Source organism: Loxodonta africana, chromosome 11, assembly GCF_030014295.1.
Source record: "Loxodonta africana isolate mLoxAfr1 chromosome 11, mLoxAfr1.hap2, whole genome shotgun sequence".
NCBI lineage: Eukaryota > Metazoa > Chordata > Mammalia > Proboscidea > Elephantidae > Loxodonta > Loxodonta africana.
The window spans coordinates 29256000-29274651 of NC_087352.1; the positions used below are offsets into that span (position 1 = coordinate 29256000).

Here is an 18652-nt window from a genome sequence, read left to right on the forward strand (position 1 = left end):
TATCCTTCTTCCCCAAGGCAGCACGGTTACTGTGGTGTGCAGCCTGGTTTGGGTCTAGCTGAAGGTTTGTCAGCCTGTGGCCTCTTGGAGCCCCATGTCACTGGGCCAGCACACTGTGCGGTGGGTGTCCTACGTTGCTGGGCCACAGGCTGGAGATAACACCTGGCCCCTGAGGCGTTGGTCCGTCCTCTGGACACGGCTTAGCCCTCCCTTCCTCCGTGTGCCCTGCCACACTGTCTTGTTCCTCTGTGCTTCTTCGTGCCCCCTCCCCTCCACCTGTGTTGGAGTGGGGCGAGCTGCAGGCCCACCTCGGGGTTCTCCCTCAGCCACTATCAAATGCAGCTCACAGGCTCTCAGTGCCAGCTGTGATGTTAGCAAATGCCTGTTGAATTATTCTGATTCAGGGGGCCTGTGGGAGATCATGGAGGTGCCTTTGTGCTCCAGCCCTCTAAGATGGAGCATTATGTTGCCACTGGATCAGTTGGGACAGGGGATTCTTGAACCATTGTTGTCATTTCCAAACTTGAGTCTGATAGAGTGTACGTGCTTCCTGGTGCAAAACCCTCCGGGGCATAAAACCATGTATTTAAAATGTGTACACACACGTGTGTGCTTATATATACACACATTAAACCAGGATTTTGGTGGGAGTGGTAATCTAAGCCTAAGAAATGACAGCATGAAGTTTTCCTCTGAGGACCTTCTAACTCCCTGGTCTGAGATAGGGGAGGTGTACATCCCTCCTAGAATCTGCTCAGGACTGTTGGCCTCAACTCTGGTTGAAGTAGAAGATCAGTAAGATGTTTAAGATGACATCAGGGACTGGCATTGTGAGAATATGAAGGAACCTGTGAATGTCTATTTACATAGATTGTAACTTTCCTTGGCTCATGTCAGACCTCCTTCTGCAAAGTCCTGCTTCACAGATTTGTTTAAAGGATGTGTGCATACACGTGCATGCACACACACACACATGCATATGGACAAACATGAGCACACACATATATGCACCCGTGTGCATATGCACGCACGCAACACACAGCACAGTCACACATGCGTGCATATAGGCACATGAGCACACTCACAGATGCACAGTTGTATGCACACACATGCACACAGCACACATATGTATATGACACACAAGCACACACATGCACACTTGTCTGCACATGCACGCACATAGCACACTCACACATGTATATGAACACATGAGCACACTCACACATGCACACTTGTATGCACACACACGAACACAGCATACTCATGCATGCACCACATGCATGCACACGGATTTTCTGCCTTGGAGCAGAGGCTTTCTTGTTGCTGCCATAGATATTTTTGAATTCTGATTTCTTCTGAAATATATTAAGTGGTTGTGGCTTCTGAACAATGACAAAAAAAAAAATGACAAAGCTTTTGAAAAGCTATTTTGAAATCACTAATTAATGAAGCATTCAAAAGATGACTGGGGAAGAGCTGCCTCCTCAAAGTAGAGTCGGCCTTAATGACGTGGATGGAGTCGAGCTTTCGGGACCTTCATTTGCTGATGTGGCATGACTCAAAATGAGACGAAACAGCTGCAAACATCCCTTAATAATTGGAACCTGGAATGTACGAAGTAAGAATCTAGGAAAATTGGAAATCATCAAAAATGAAATGGAACGCATAAACATCAATATCCTAGGCATTAGTGAGCTGAAATGGACTGGTATTGGCCATTTTGAATTGGACAATCATATAGTCTACTATGCTAAGAATAACAACTCAAAGAGGAATGGTGTTGCATTCATCGTCAAAAAGAACGTTTCAAGATCTATCCTGAAGTACAAAGCTGTCAGTGATAGGATAATATCCATACGCCTACAAGGAAGACCAGTTAATATGACTATTATTCAAATTTATGCACCAACCACTAGGGCCAAAGATGAAGAAATAGAAGATTTTTATCAGCTGCTGCAGTCTGAAATTGACTGAACATGCAATCAAGACGCATTGATAATTACTGGCGATTGGAACGTGAAAGTTGGAAACAAAGAAGAAGGATCAGTAGTTGGAAAATATGGCCTTGGTGATAGAAACAATGCCGGAGATCGAATGATAGAATTTTGCGAGACCAATGACTTCTTCATTGCAGATACCTTCTTTAACAAACATAAATGGCGACTATACATATGGACCTCGCCAGATGGAACACATAGAAATCAAATTGACTACATCTGTGGAAAGAGACGATGGAAAAGCTCAATATCATCAGTCAGAACAAGGCCAGGGGCTGACTGTGGAACAGACCATCAATTGCTCATATGCAAGTTCAAGCTGAAACTGAAGAAAATCAGAGCAAGTCCACCAGAGCCAAAATATGACCTTGAGTATATCCCACCTGAATTTAGAGACCATCGGAAGAATAGATTTGATGCATTGAACACTGGTGACCGAAGACCGGACGAGTTGTGGAATGACATCAAGGACGACATACATGAAGAAAGCAAGAGGTCATTGAAAAGACAGGAAAGAAAGAAGAGGCCAAGATGAATGTCAGAGGAGACTCTGAAGCTTGCTCTTGAGTGTTGAGCAGCTAAAGCAAAAGGAAGAATTGATGAAGTAAAAGAACTGAATAGAAGATTTCAAAGGGCCTCTCGAGAAGACAAAGTAAAGTATTATAATGACATGTGCAAAGAGCTGGAAATGGAAAACCAAAAGGGAAAAACACGCTTGGTGTTTCTCAAGCTGAAAGAACTGAAGAAAAAATTCAAGCCTCGAGTTGCAATAGTGAAGGATTCCATGGGGAAAATATTAAACGACACAGGAAGCATCAAAAGAAGATGGAAGGACTACACAGAGTCATTATACCAAAAAGAATTAGTCAATATTCAACCATTTCAAGAGGTGGCATATGATCAGGAACCGATGGTACTGAAGGAAGAAGTCCAAGCTGCTCTGAAGGCATTGGAAAAAAACAAGGCTCCAGGAATTGATGGAATATCAATTGAGATGTTTCAACAAACAGATGCAGCACTGGAGGTGCTCACTCATCTATGCCAAGAAATATGGAAGACAGCTTCCTGGCCAGCCAACTGGAAGAGATCCATATTTATGCCTATTCCCAAGAAAGGTGATCCAACTGAATGTGGAAATTATAGAACAATATCATTAATATCACATGCAATAAGACCAGACTTAACGGTCTGACTGAGACTGGAAGGACCCAGGTGGTCATGGCCCTCAGACCTTCTGTTGCCCCAGGACAGGAACCATTCCCGAAGCCAACTCTTCAGACATGGATTGGACTGGATAATGGGTTGGAGAGGGATGCTGGTGAGGAGTGAGCTTCTTGGATCAGGAGGACACTTGAGACTATGTTGGCATCTCCTGCCTGGAGGGGAGATGATGGGGGGAGGGGGTTAGAAGCTGGCAAAAAGGACACGAAAAGAGAGAGTGGAGGGAGAGAGCAGGCTGTCTCATCAGGGGGAGAGTAATTGGGAGTGTGTAGCAAGGTGTATATGGGTTTTTGTGTGAGAGACTGACTTGATTTGTAAACTTTCACTTAAAGCACAGTAAAAATTATTTAAAAAAAAATCACATGCAAGCAAAATTTTGCTGAAGATCATTCAAAAATGGCTGCAGCAGTATATCGACAGGGAACTGCCAGAAATTCAGGCCGGTTTCAGAAGAGGACGTGGAACCAGGGATATCATTGCTGATGTCAGATGGATCCTGGCTGAAAGCAGAGAATACCAGAAGGATGTTTACCTCTGTTTTATTGATTATGCAAAGGCATTCGACTGTGTGGATCATACCAACTATGGATAACACTGCGAAGAATGGGAATGCCAGAACACTTAATTGTGCTCATGAGGAACCTGTACATAGATGAAGAGGCAGTTGTTCGGACAGAACAAGGGGATACTGATTGGTTTTAAGTCAGGAAAGGTGTGCGTCAGGGTTGTATTCTTTCACCATACCTATTTAATCTGTATGCTGAACAAATAATACGAGAAGCTGGACTACGTGAAGAACGGGGCATCAGGATTGGAGGAAGACTCATTAACAACCTGCGTCATGCAGATGACACAACCTTGCTTGCTGAAAGTGAAGAGGACTTGAAGCACTTACTAATGAAGATCAAAGACCACAGCCTTCAGTATGGATTACACCTCAACGTAAAGAAAACAAAAATCCTCACAACTGGACCAATGAGCAACATCATGGTAAACGGAGAAAAGATTGATGTTGTCAAGGATTTCATTTTACTTGGATCCACAATAAACAGCCACGGAAGCAGCAGTCAAGAAACCAAAAGACCCATTGCATTGGGTAAATCTGCTGCAAAGGACCTCTTCAAAGTGTTAAAGAGCAAAGATGTCACCCTGAAGACGAAGGTGGGCCTGACCCAGGCCATGGTATTTTTAATCGCATCATATGCATATGAAAGCTGGACAATGAATAAGGAAGACCGAAGAAGAGTTGAATTGTGGTGTTGGCGAAGAATATTGAATATACCATGCACTGCCAAAGAACGAACAAATCTGTCTTGGAAGAAGTGCGGCCAGAATGCTCCTTAGAGGCAAGGATGGTGAGACTGCATCTTACATACTTTGGACATGTTGTCAGGAGGGATCAGTCCCTGGAGAAGGACATCATGCTTGGCAGAGTACCGGGTCAGCGGAAAAGAGGAAGACCCTCAACGAGGTGGATTGACACAGTGGCTGCAACAATGAGCTCAAGCATCACAATGATTGTAGGGATGGCGCAGGACCAGGCAGTGTTTTGTTCTATTGTGCATAGGGTCCCTACGAGTCAAAACCGACTCGACAGCACCTAACAACAACAACAACAATAATTAATGAAGCAAGATCTAAAAGGCAAATTCTGTAAGAGTATTTGCATTCTTCTTCCTCCACTTTTTACCAGATGGAAGACTATTTCCTAACAAGCAATTATTGGAGAGCCAGGGGGCGGGGTGTAAAAGTTAAGAGGAAGCCAGCTATTTAAAAACTATCAACACCGGAACACATTATTATTAGAGTGGGAAAGGAATATATTGCAAAGCCAGTAGAGGTGTAGGAAAATATAAAGGCACAGAGCTTTAGAAAGCTGGTCCCTGGCTATGGCCACCCCAAGTGAAGGGAAGGAAGGAGGTTGGTGGGCCTGGGGCCAAGACCCCTCCCCAGGCAGGGCCGAGCATGGTTTGACCCTACAGCTGCCATCTCCCCTCTCCCGTTTGGGAGCCTGCGGGGCAATGAATTACTTAATATGGCCTTTTTAGCCATGGTCTTTGTGATTCTTACACAGTGATTGAGTAGGAGTATGCAAATTAAGTATATGGAACCTGTGATGGTTGAGATTATGTGTCAGCTTGGCTAGGCCATGATGGTTGTCCTTCATTTTATTTGTTGTGGATCTTGACGTCTACATGTTGATGAGGCAAGATTGGTGTGGGGTGTGTCTTGGGTGGCAGCCTTGCAGGAGCCTGTGACTCAAGTCTCACCCTTACTCAAGTTACACCCTTCCCTGCCTCCAGGTTATATATGTATATAAATGCTCTGGTGGGGCTCTCTCTCGCTCCCTCTGCATCTTCCAGTTAGTGATTGTCTAACTTCTGCCAGCAACCTATCATCTGGCCTGATTTGCCAGCTTTGACAGCCTTGTGAGCCAGCAGCCGGTGGTCTCACCTGCCAGTTTGGGTTCATCAGCCCCTGCAGCCATGTGGGTCTGGAGAAGCCTACTCCTTATCTACAGATTTGGGACTTGCTGGCTTTCACAACAGTGTGAGCCATTTCCTTGAGTTTTGTGAGAAGTTGCAGCAAATTATGGAACTTAAAAAGACAGGAAGGAGAGTGCTGAGGAGAGGGGGAATAGTTGGTGTTAGAGATGATGGAGTGGTACAGCAGCTTGGAAAACTTGGACCTTTGGGACATCTTTAACCTCTGCCTCATAGGAACCAGCTTTGGGCTGATCCTTACACAAAGAAATTATTCATTTGGAGCCGAAGCTCAGGCCCCCTCCTCAGGCCCTCTGCAAGGTCCCACATGACTCCCCGCTGGCACACGCCCACCAGCAGCACCAGGGAGGGAGCCTGTGCCCCTCACACATAGGAAGTGAACTTGCTGAGTTGTGGGTTCAGGCAGTCTGAGATGATGCCATGGGAGGCAGGTTGGGGCTGGCTAGAGCTTTCTGCCGCCCCAGTGGGCTGTCTGTGACCCGGTCCTCTGTGACCTGGTGGCCTGGGTGAAGCATTCTGTGAGGGCGGGCAGGGCTCAGTCAGGGCTGTGGGGAGGGGGCTTCAGCTCCCGCTTCAGCCTGACCTGTCTGGCCCCTGCAGGACTTTGGGGCTGAATGTCCGGGATCCCAGCCCACTCGCTGTGTCACCTTGGATGTTCCATTCCCATGTCTCTGTCCTTGTCCAGAGCAGGGGGTCAGGGAGGCCCCTTGCCATGTTCTGGGGCCAAAGCAATGGGCATAGCAAGCAATGGGGACAACACGGCATCAGCTCCAGGGTGGCCCTCGGCAGCCACAAATCTGGCTGAAATCAGCCTGGCGCCACCTCCCGGCTCTTTGTGAGCCGTCCTGTCCATACCTGACTGCCCTGTGCCAGCAGTGCAGCCTGACACTGCCCAGTGTCTGGCCACCCACACCTGGGGCTCTGAATGCCCTTCCCCTAGGAGCCCCATGCCCCACTCTTGGCCAGTGCCCTCCTCAAGTAGCACCCTGGGGAGCAGTCCCTGCACCTTACACCTACCAGCAGCTCCATCCTCACCCACTCCTGTCTGTGCCTGGCACCTGGCACCCCACATCCCTGACCCTCACGCACCCCACTCCCCACGCTCTGTCCCATCCTGCACCTTGCCCCATGCTTTGCAAATTAAGCCACAGCCCGGAAAACTTCTCCACTATAATCATAATTTTCTGTTTTACAGTTGCCTTTTGTTGTCTGTGGAAAAGATGAATGTGGCTCAGATGGGCTCTTTTCATAATCTGGTTTTCTAGTAAGGTTTTAGAATAAGAGGACATTGAAGTCAAATTATGGCTTAAATGTGTTTTAAATTACAGCTTACTTCATATGTGATCCCCTTGGAAGAAAATAAGCTAGAAAGAAGGCTGGTTGACCTTACGCTACACACCGACAATGAGTCCAATTTCAGGGACAGAATTACTGGTTAGAGAATATATGGAGGCCCAAAAGGGAAGAAAGGCAGCCTGGGTTTGTATTGACTGTTTCCAGAACATTGGTCTCAGCCTTGACAATTGAAAACCTCCAATAAAACCCAGCAGTCCTGCTTATTACCCATAAACTGCTGGGCGTTTATCATGGCAGAAAATTGCCAAGCTGATTTAGCTTTGCCTTCTGAGTCATGGAAAGGTGGACTGCGTTTCCTTAGGGGAAACATCCTCTGGAAAATGTTTGCAAGTGGGGACAGTGTTGTGTTCTCATCCATTAGCTCTGAACTTACCACAGAGAAGAATGTGAAGGCATGTGTGTATGTGTACAAATGTTTTGTGTCCATGTGTGGTGTGTATATGTATGTGTGCCCGACTGTGTTGTGTTCATGGCTGTGTGGTGTGTGCTGAGTGTGGTGTGCATGTATGTGAATGCAGGTATGTGTGAGTGTGCATATGTGTGCATGCGTGTGTGAGTGTATGTGCATGTGTGTGTGTGTTGGAACCCACTGTAAAGCCAGAGGGAAGAACCGTGAGTAGTGTTCCAGGGATGTCAAAAACCATCATTGGGGGCAGTCTTCAGCCCTAGAGAGATTTTTTTGCCTTTGTCCCTGGGGTTTGCACATTGAAGGAAGGAGGTGGAGTGCGGGCCTGGAGGAGGGGATAGTTTGGGACCGCACAGTGAGGAGGCAGCGAAGGCCTTGTAGGAAGGCTCCATGGAGCAGCTGAATGGGTTCAGAGCTGGATTTGGGGTCAGGCTATGGGTTTCAAATTGAATGCCATCTTCACCCTTTTCTCCCACTGGCTTTGGAGAAATTACTTAGTTCTGCCGAATCTCAGTTTCCCCACCTGGACGTAAGGAGAGTAATAAACACACGCTTGGGAAGGCAGTGAGAGCCCCAGAACGACCATAATGTAGCAGCTTGCATGGTCCTGCACTGCAGAGGGGACCCCAGAAGCAGTGGCCAGGGTCAGCACAGTGTGCCTGAGGGCTGAGGGGGAGCAGGCCAGAGCCCTGCAGGGGCTGAGTGCAGGAGTGGAGGAGTGGAGTCCGGCTAGGACTGGGATGCAGCACCTGGCCATGGCTCTGATCTGGGCTGTTGTCTCAGGCATTGTGGGCTTGCTGGATGGGCCAGCATCTGCCCCAGAGGTACCAACAGTGGTGTTTCGCTCACCAGGGCTGCCCTCCTTCTGGGGTAGCCTGAGCTTCCGTGACATGATGTGCAGGTGTACCAGGGGTGCAAACCAGGAGACACCTGCAGGCTGCCCCAGACCTCAGTAGTGTTTTCCTCCCTGCCTTTTGGGTAGTCTGCACACTCCATCTTCCTTCCTGTCTCCTGGCCCAGCCTGACTTGGGAAGTCCTGCTTCTGCCTCCCACCCTGTCTCTGCCCCAGGAAGCCTTTCCTTGGCACATTAGCATTTGTTTTCTTGTTTATTTGGAGGGAGGGTCTCTGAGTCTCCTATCAAAATTTGAATAACCCTGGGGGAGACTTGTCTTGAGCTTTTTGTTCTGTAAGATTAAACTAAACTAAACACTGCTTTACTGAGCCCTGGGCCACAGTGGACTTTCTCCCCTCCTCACCGCCTTCTGCAGAGCCTCTGTTGGTTTCTGTGCTTCTCCCGGAAATGCTTCCCTGCTGGTGCTGATTTTCCACTGGAAAGCAGGGGGAATGCTGGCTGGCTGGTACTGCCAGAGTGCAGCATCTTGGCACTTCAGAGGGGCTGGTTAGGCTTCAGGCTGCCTAGTGGCCCACAGCCCCCCAGGTGCCCAGCTACCTGGTCCAAGGCCGCCTTTGAAGCCAGTGTGCCTGCGCTGTCTGCTCTGTGCCATGGCGAAGACTGCCCTTGGCCACAACTGTGGGCTTGATTAAATCTCAGCCTGTTCCTCTGCCCATGCCTGGGGTTTGTCATTCCCACGATTTTGTCCTCATAGCCCTGCGATTCCACCCTGGGATTCCAGATCAGCAAGCTAGCCAAGTTCCTGTCTTGGACACCACAGCCTGGTCTGCACAGTCCTCATCTGACTGTGCTTTCTACATTCAGCTGTGGGCAGCTCTGCTCATGACCCTGCATCCTGCCAATGGTTGGCAGCTGAGCCCGCTGTTGAATTCTTCACAGGCTGAGCTCATTTGTCTCGCTGCTACTTAACTCTGAGATTCTGAGTTGGTACAAGACAGAATTCAGACAGAGAAAGGCAGAGCTTAAATTCAAACACATCAGTAGTTCGATTAAGTGGAACCGGTGTGATCACACCAGTTAAAGGAAAGAGCTTGTCAGACTGATTAAAGAAACAAGACTCAACTACCCACTGTCTATAAGAAATCCACTTTACATATAATGCTAAAACCAAAACCAACCAAACTCATTGACATGGAGACGATTTCGACTCATAGTGGCCCTATAGGACCAAGTAGAACTGCCCCATGGAGTTTCCAAGGAGCGGCTGGTGGATTTGAAGTGCTGACCTTTTGGATAGCAGCTGTAGTTGTTAACCACTGTGCCACCAGAGTGCCACATAGAATGCAAAAGATAGATTAAAAATAAAAAGGTGGGGAAAACATGCCACATAAACCAATCGGGAGTGGCTATATTAATATCAGACAAAATTGACTCCAGAGTGAGGAAAATTTCCAGAATAAAGAGGGACGTTACATAATGATAAATGGGCCAGTTCATCAAGAAGATATAACAATCTTAAATGTGTGTGTAGCTAACAACAGAGCCTCCAAATACATAAAGCCAAAACTGATAGAAATTAAGAGAAATGGACAAATTCACAATTACAGGGAATTCAACACTCCTCAGTAATTATAAGAAAAAGTAGACAGAAAATCAGGAAGGATAGAGAAAACCCAAACACTACCACCAACCAACTGGATCTTTTTGACATTTACAGAACACTCCACCCATAATACGAATTTTTTTCAAATGCTCATTGAACATTGACCAAGATAGACCATATCCTGGGTCATAAAATAAATCTTAACAAACTGAAAAGAATTGAAATCATCCAAAGAATGCTCTGTGACTATAATGTAATGTAATTAAACTAGAAATTAAGAACAGAAAGATGTCTTGAAAATTCCCAGATACTTGGAAAATAAACAACACACTTCTAAATAATCCATGATTCAAAGAGGAGGTCTCAGAGGAAATTAGAAAATATTTCAAACTGAATGAAAATAAAATACCATATTATAATCTGTGGGATGCAGTTAAAAAAGTGTTTAGAGGGAGATTTATAGCATTAAAATATTTCATAAAGAAGAAAGGTTCAAAATATCAATGCAAGCTTTCACTTTAAGAAACTAGACAACAAAATGCAAATAAACCCAAAGCAAGTAGAAGGAAGGAAATAATGATACCATAAAGCAATGAAATTAACCACAGAAAAACAATAGAGAAAATAAATTAAACCAGAAGTTGGTTCTTTGAAAAGATCATTAAATTGATAAACCTGCAGCTGGACTGGCAAAGAGAGAAAACACAAATTACCAATATCAGGAATGGAAGAGGGGATACTTTATAGATGCCCACAGACATTAAAAGGCAACACTCTGAACTACTCCATGCCATAAAGTCAACAAGGTAGACAAAATGAACCAATTTCTTGAAAACCATTGTTGTGGGTTGGATTGTGTCTCACTAAAAGATAAGTTGACGTCCTAACCCCGGTACCTATGAATCTGACCTTATTCAGAAATATGGTCTTTGCAGATGTAAATCAAGTTAAGATGAAGTCATACTGGATTAAGGTGTTCTTATAAGAAGAGGAGAGACACAGGGACACAGGGAGAAGGGCATGTATAAATGGAGGCAGAGAATGGAGTGATGCATCTATAAGCCAAGGAACACCAGCAATTGCCAGCGACCACCAGAAGCTAGGAAGAAACAAAAAAAGAATCCTCACTTAGAGCCTTCAGAGAGAATGTGGCCCTGCCCACTCTTTGATTTTGGAGTTTCAGCTTTCAGAACTGTGAAAGAATAACTTTCTGTTGTTTTAAGCCACCCAGTTTGTGGTACTTTGTTATAGAAGCCCTAGGAAATAAATACTACCATAAACTACCAGAACTGCCCAGGAAGATATAGATAACCTGAATAGTCCTATATCTAATAAAGAATTGAATTCACAGTTTAAAATATTCTGGAAAAGATTTTAGGGAAGCCAGAAATCTGGATTTTTTTTTTTTTTTAAACACAGGATTAGTTACCAACTAAATCAAAAACATTTTGAAACACTGTGTGAGCCAACACTGCAAGTCAATAAAATGTATCTAAAAAATAATAAAATGTTTCCGGCATGCAGAGCCTCTCTACTTGTTTGCAGCTCTCCAAGCCTTAAATCACAAAGGGCATGGGCTGGGCACCTGCCATGTGTACATAGGATCGTAATCCTCACACGGACTTTCTGAGAGAGCAGGCTGCTTATCCTGGCTTTATAAATAAAAGTGGGCTGAGGCTCAGGGAGATTGAGGCCCCAGGTTCCAGAGCTGAGGCAGGGAGGGTGGATCTGAACCAGGGCTGTTCATGCCTTTTTTCTGCAGAGCCTCCTCAACCTGGCAGGTTGGCACCTCTCTGAGGGCTGCCGTGTCCTGGGGTCTGTGCTGGTGGGTCTACAGTTATAACCTGTGTCTTGTCTGCACTGAGGACCCTGAGCCAGGCAGGCTGTCCTGAGGAAAGTGGCACACGCCCCCTCCCTGCACGCAGCTCTTGCTCTCTAAAAAAAAAAAAAAGTCTGGTTTAATTAGCTGGAAAAGATTCAGCCTGCCAATGCAAATGTGTCTAATTTAAACACATTTCATGCAGAAAAATACATCGTGCTTATTTTCATTACTTGGCAGGCCGTGCTTTTAAATGCTGGGTGCAAACAAGAGATGTGTGTAGAACATAGGTAGTAAGTGGCGATTGTTCCTAATTTGCTCCCCATGGTTTTATGTGCCTTTAGGCCTGGTCTGATGGAGGAGACCTGGAAGCCGTTTGCAGGGAAGGTTTGCTTCCAGTAATGGAATTGCCCTGAGTTATTTTATGAGTAAGATGGTCTGGGCCTGGCATCTCTCAAGAGCCCTGCTTGGCTCTGCTGTGTAGGGGGGGTGCTGGCTGGAGAACCGCCATTGGCCTGTGGTTTGTGTCCTCAGCACCCCCGGATGCAGATATGGGGCGCTCAGGGGTGAGAGCTACTCTTCAGCTGCCTTGCAGACATTGCACTTGAGCCCCGGGCATCCCCCATATTCTGTGCCGTGTCTCAGCCATGCACCCCCTGACCAGGTCCCCCATCACACACGGGCCAGATTTGAGAGCTCCCATGCAGGTGGCCTCTGAAGCTGGCTCAGGGTGGCATCACAACACCTGGCTCCCATTGCTCCTGGAGGGCCGAAGCCACTGCACGTGGTCCAGCCCTGCCTCCTGCCATCTTGGCCTCTGCGCCATCAGGACTGCACTCCCCATGGGGCACAGCCAAGCACACCACTGAGTGAGGACCACCTGGTGGCCTTCCAAAGAGTACCCCCTTTCCTTGGGAATTGGGGTCTGCTGGCTTAAGAGCTGCATTTATACAGAGCCCCCATCTTGCAAGGTCCAGTAGGGACCACCTTGACCCCTGTGTGTTTCCACAGCATCAAGATGGTGCTGATGTGGACCAGTGGCGACACCTTCAAGACAGCCTACTTCTTGCTGAATCGTGTGCCTCTGCAGTTCTCCGTCTGTGGTCTGCTGCAGGTGCTTGTTGACCTGGCCATCCTGCTGCAGGCCTACACCTACGCCCACCGCCCCCCAAAACCAGCACCCCATGCTGCTCACCCTGCCAGTGCCAAGGCCCTCTGAGCTGTCAGCGCTGAGACCTGATGCCTGCTGCCTGCTGGGGGGAAAGGGGCTCTTGCAGAGGGTGGGAGGGGTCCAGAGAGGTTGGGGAGCAAGTGGGGGTCCTCGAGTGCAGGGCTTGCAGGTGGCAGGCAAGGGCACGGGGGGCCAGGCACTTTCCACTGAGAATGTGTGTGCAGGTGGGTTTTACGCCCCAAGGTGAGTTTCTGTTGTCTTTAGGTGATTGCAGAAGTGACCCCCTCTGCTACTTCCCCCCAAAACACCTGGCTGAACCTAGAATATGTTAATGCCACGTAAGGATGCAGCATGGGGCGGTGGGAGCCAGGAGGGTGCCTGGTTCTGCACGCTGGTCCTGCTGGTCAGGCAGCCATGCTGCCCTGGGTGGGGCCAGAGGCACCTCAAGGTGGGGTGGGGGTGAGAGAGCAGGAACAGAAATAGTGTCAGAGGACAGTGGCCCCTGGACTGCAAAACCTTCAGACAGACCACCCCCCATGCTGACACCCCTGTGTGACAGTGTGTGATGAGATGGCCTAGAGAGGGTGGGCCGGAGAGGCTGTCGTAGAAATCCAGCGTAAAGGGAAGGAAGCCGTCTGCCTGCGTTTTCATCTGTGCCATCCGTTTATGTGGCAGAGTTGGCTCTCTGAGGTGGCTTCAGAGCTGGCTTCCCCATGGAATGGTGTGGCCCAGGCTCCGTCAGCAGTGTCTGAAGTGGCCCCATGCATCAGGACTTCCTCGTGGCTCCATGCCCTTGATGTTCCTGGGGGCAAGTGGGCAAGTGGGCATTGCTGGAACACGCTCTGGGGTGTCAGAATCAGAGCCTGAGCCATGGGGGCAAGTGGGGGTGGGCAGCTTCTATGATGGTCCCAGACAGGACCTTGGACCACAATGTGGGGTTCTGGGAAGGCTGAGGGGCCGAGCTGGCCATGGAGATGTGGCCCTGGCTGCCCACCTGGAGGGGCCTCCACTTCGGGGTATTTTACCAGGTGTCGTGTTCTGGGTATCGTGTGCACACTCAGGGCATGGCCTCAGAGCCCACTGCCTGGCACAGTGTCAGGAGAGGGGGTCTGGAGGGCAGGCCCTCTTCCCACCAGGAGTTCTTAGTACCTCTGACCGCTCTTGGGCCTAAAGTGACCTTACAGAATCCCTGCCTGCCGCCCTGCCACTGGCTGCCCACCGTCTATGCATTCTGCTGCATCTGGCTATGGTGGAACCATGTGTCTGCAGACAGTTGCTTCCCCATTGTGTGAGATAAGCTCTCCCACCACATCTGATTTCAAATGAACCCCAGCTCACCACACACTTTGTTCCACAGGCCCTGCCTATGGCCAGTTCCCTTCCGCTGGGTGGAGGGGTCATCTGCAGATGGGTCAGTGTCCACAGCTGGCACCAAAGCTGGGGGCAGTGTGTGGTGTTGCTGGGGTGGGTCTGTGGCTGGCCGGCAGGGGATGGCCAATGCTGCCCTCACTGCCTTCTGCCGAGTTTCCCTTGAGGACTGGAGTGTTGAGTGAGATCCTCACTTAGCTGTTGGGCCTCTAAGATGCTTTGGAGTGCTTATTTTTAAGAACTAGGGGGGATGTCTGCAGAGGCAATTACCTCCAGATGAAAGCCTGACCCAGACACAGTCACTGTGTGAATGAATGTATCCTAGTCCGGCCATGGTGTCGAGTTTAAATCAATAAATGACTCACGGACTCAGCGTGCACTGGCGTGGAATGGAACGCACCTGCTGGGGTGGAAGGGCCAGGGCAGTCCTGTGTCCTCCTTCACCTGACGAAGCTGGGTGTTCCCAGTGCTAACCTCCAACTGGACAGTGAGGGTCAGAGCCCTCCTCTGCAGGCCAGGTGGGCAAGCGCTGGCCCCTCAAAAGTGCCGCTCTACACCCTGTTGTGACCTGGGGCTGCCCCCCTCCTGGAGCCAGACTGGCCCACTGTAGAGGCAACTGCTTTCCGTAGGGCCGGGCCTGTGGCAGGGCCCCTGCATCCAGGCTCTGGCCTGTTTGCAGGGGGTTTGACCCCTCCTTTTGCACCACTGAAGGAGCCCAGCCTCTGCCAGTTCACACGTTCAGGGCCTTCTTCCCACCGACTCACTGCTGCCTTAGAGGGTGAGAGTCTCATTTAAAGCCCTAGAGAGTGCTTTAAGGGCAGGTAATCGGCTGCTAACTGAAAGGTTGGCAGTCCGAACCCACTCAGTGGGCTCCACTGGAGAAAGACTTGGTGATCTGCTCCCGTAAAGAGTATAGCCGAGAAAACGTACGGGGAGTTCTACTCTGTCGCATGGGGTTGCTAGGACTCAAAATGTACTCCACGGCACCTAACAACAAGAAGGAGATTACAGGTGGGAGCAATACCTGTTTGTTTGGAATGAACAATTTTTTTTTTTCCCGTGTATTTAAGTTTGGGGCAAGGTATGAGCTTCTCATCAAAAAAAAATTGAAGATCACATTTTCCCAAACCCTAAACCTCATTTTACTTTTACAGTTCTTTCTTTCAACAAGGAGAATATTTTGGGAATGGGAACAAGGTGAGAATGCTACACTAGCGCCTGGGGTGAGCAGCAGAGTTCTTCTCTTTCAGAGCTGAACCTCTGAAAGCTTAGAGCACATGAAGAGCTGTGAACGATGTGAAATGTAAACAGGATGGTTAACCCCTGCTGAGATTTCCTGGGCTGCTTCTGCCATCCTCGTATCCAACTAGCCAGAGAGAAACTGAGTGTGGTGGATGCATTTTTCCCTAAAATAAAGGGTGAGAGTTGGGTCTGTTTGGCAGCAGACGTGGGAGGTTTCCAACCGCCAGCACTGACAGTGGAATATGTTCAATTCTGTGGTGCCCTGTTCAATCTGTCAGTCCCTCTGGGGTACCTGTGGTCAGTTGGGGTGGTGGTGGAGGGAGCAGAGATGCAGCCTGGGCTTCTGGCTGAAGGGCCCGCTTGGGTCCTGTGGGAATATGCGCTGCCCTCTGCAGAAGGCTCCTGTGGGTGAGGCGGAATGCTTGGTGGTGAGGCTGGCAGATCCCTGAAGGGTCACAGGTACAAGTCGCCATCTCAAATGCTGAGAAGGTTCTCAGGGAGCATTCTGGCCAACTCCTGATTTTACCAATGAGGAGGTGAGGCCAAGCAGCACTGTCAGATAAGCCCTGTGGGGCTGGTTCTCGGTGCTGGCATATTTCTGCAGGTGAGTGGAGTGGCAGGACACCAAACAGCAGCCTGTACTAGAAATAGCTGCATGTCCAAACTGAGCCTCATGTCACTGCTCTCTGATCTTCTGATCATTTTCGAATGACAGGAAGCAGCTTGTTTGCTGCATCTCACAGGAGTCACCATGATTTTACCTACTGCAGGTGTTTTTCCAGGCAGGTCTCTAACGCAGCATCACTGGGGGGCTAGGAGGGCCTGAGGAGTCAGAGGGGCCAAGTACGGAGTGTTCTATGTCTGAGGGTAAAGAATGGGCCCTGCCTGATGCTCTACCGGCCCCGGATGCCGCGTTGTGGGAAGAGACACAGAACCAGGTTGTCAGCATGGGGGGGGGGGGGCAGGCCATAGCATCCTTAGGGAAGGAAGAGGAAACTGGGCGGGGGGGGGCAGCAACCTGTCAGGGTCACATGAGGGGTGCTGGGCAACCTGCGGGGGGCTCCCAGGAGGCCAGGGTTCTGGCTCCCTAGCTTCTGAGAAATAAAGACACTTTACAAACACAAGGGCAGCGTCTCCTTGTTCAACGGGAAATGTGTGCCCCCCACTGCACCTCCCATTCTTAGAACTGGCATGCAGTGCCCCCATTGCAGTGATCTGGGTGCCCTCTGTTTGCCTAGCTGGTGCTCGTGGTCTGGGGGAGGGCTACCAGCTGTCTGGGCTGGGGGGGCCCTGTGAGGACCTGTGGGAAGGGGTCAGAGACCCTGCATACGAGCCTTTCCCTCCTGCCTGGACTCTACGGCACTGGGACTGGGTGGGTTGGGCTTATTTTCAGGAGGGCTTCATGGTGGTCAGCCACTCCTAGCACATGTGGAATGATTGTTGGCCTTGAGGTCACAGCAACATCAGGAAGGGCAGTAGATGCCCTGAGGGCACCCTTCAGGCAGGGACCCTATGGGGTGCCCTGGGCACCAGAAGGTGTCTGCGTCAGCCATTGGCCTTGCCCTTGGCCCTGAGCAGGGCCACACACTGGGGCAGGAGGGAGGGCAAAGGTCCAGGGGTGCATGTGTCACCACCCCCAGTGTTTAGAGGCACATGGGTGTCTTCTGATGGGGTCCACCAGGAGGAGGCCCGCCTGGCCCTGGAGCCCTGGTTCCAAGGAGTCCTCAGGGTACAGCTGGTTGTGAGCCCCTGTTTGGGGGAATGTGCAGGAGCCTCCCATCTCAGGTGTGCCAGCCTGGCCCCTGCCCTCTCAGTAGCCCATGTTCCTACAGCCCTTCCACCCCCAACCCCTAGGAAGGAGAGGGGGACTTGTCTGGGGACTACAGGAGACAGGGCAGCGGCTCAGCCTGCAGATGAGGTTTACCTCCATGGGACCCCTGAATCCGGGTAGGCCTGCCCTGGCCTCCCTGGACACCTCTGCCTCCCCGGACACCTCTGCCTCCCCATCTGAAACCAGCAGTCATATCTGTCCCAAAGAGCCAATATAAGGACCCCCGAACAATGAGGACCACTAGACAACAGGAAAGCTGGGATGAGGGTTGCCCTCTGTGTTTGGGGATCCTGGGCACCATCTCACCACCGGGGAGTGCTCATCTCCTTCCAACGCTGTCGTTCACCTGTCTGATGGCCTCAGACTGATGGACAGATTCAGGGAGACGGAGCCTATGACAGTGTGGTTGCTGGGAGCAGAAATTGGGGGGGGGGGAGAGTGAAGGGAGGAGACCTAGGTGACATCCTGGTGGCCCAACTGCCCATGCAGGCCTAGCCCATCCTGGTGTTGGCTCCGCTCTGGGCAGGCACCCTGAGAACTTGGGCTTGGCACCCCCAGAACAGCAGCCCTGCCCTGGGGTGGGGGAGGCAGAAGGAGGTGGGGGTTTCGTGCACCATCATGGGTGTGGTGAGATGGGACTTGCGTTCACCGGGCAGAGCCAGTTGCAGGCACAAAGCAGACAGCTGTCAGGTTGGGCTTTCACTGTTGCTGCAATCTGGGTGTATCACCCCTGTGGTCCCAGGACCCCCACTAGCCCAGCACATGCTTTGGGCGTGATCCCGCAGGCCAGCAAGGCCCAGAGAGGCAGACAGCTGTGTTGGAGGGTGGGCGGCTTTATTGAGCTGCAGTGGTGTTTCAGGAAACACCTGTAGTAGAGAGGTTTCAGCACAGGCCCCTGTTCCACAGTGGGCCCTGCAAAGCCTCATATGAGGTGGCAGGGCAGTACCTTGGGGACAGGGACCCTCCGTTGGGGTCCGTGGCTGTGATGTCTCAGGGGACGCGGTGGAGCTCCTTAGAGTGAGAAAGCAGCGAAGCAGCATGATTTGGAAGTTCCGTTCGTTCCTCCTGAGCTCCGCATAGCAGAGAGCGGCTGGCGCTGCAGTGGACCCCTGCTCCTGGAAGGGAGTCGAGCCTAGTCTCCTGCCTCCTCCTATGGCACCTTTCGAAGGGCAGGGTGCTTTCCACATTTGAACTGACTGTTGAGGAGATCTCCTACCGGGAAGATGAGGCGTCACAGGAGGGTAGGATGTGGACCTGGGCCAGCTGAAGGCAGGGAGAAG

General features: G+C 50.1%; 1 protein-coding gene across 3 annotated transcripts in view; it reads left to right on the top strand.

The window, feature by feature from the left end:
- The window catches only part of SLC66A2 (solute carrier family 66 member 2), a 51919-nt gene extending 37247 nt beyond the window's left edge, over positions 1-14672 (top strand). For all 3 annotated transcript variants that reach the window (XM_010586678.3, XM_010586679.3, XM_023543714.2), the window contains one exon: positions 12772-14672. In XM_010586678.3, the coding sequence (XP_010584980.2) occupies positions 12772-12979 (208 nt within the window). In that variant the 3' untranslated portion in view covers positions 12980-14672. The remainder of the gene's footprint in view (positions 1-12771) is intronic.
- The last annotated feature ends 3980 nt before the right edge of the window (positions 14673-18652 follow it).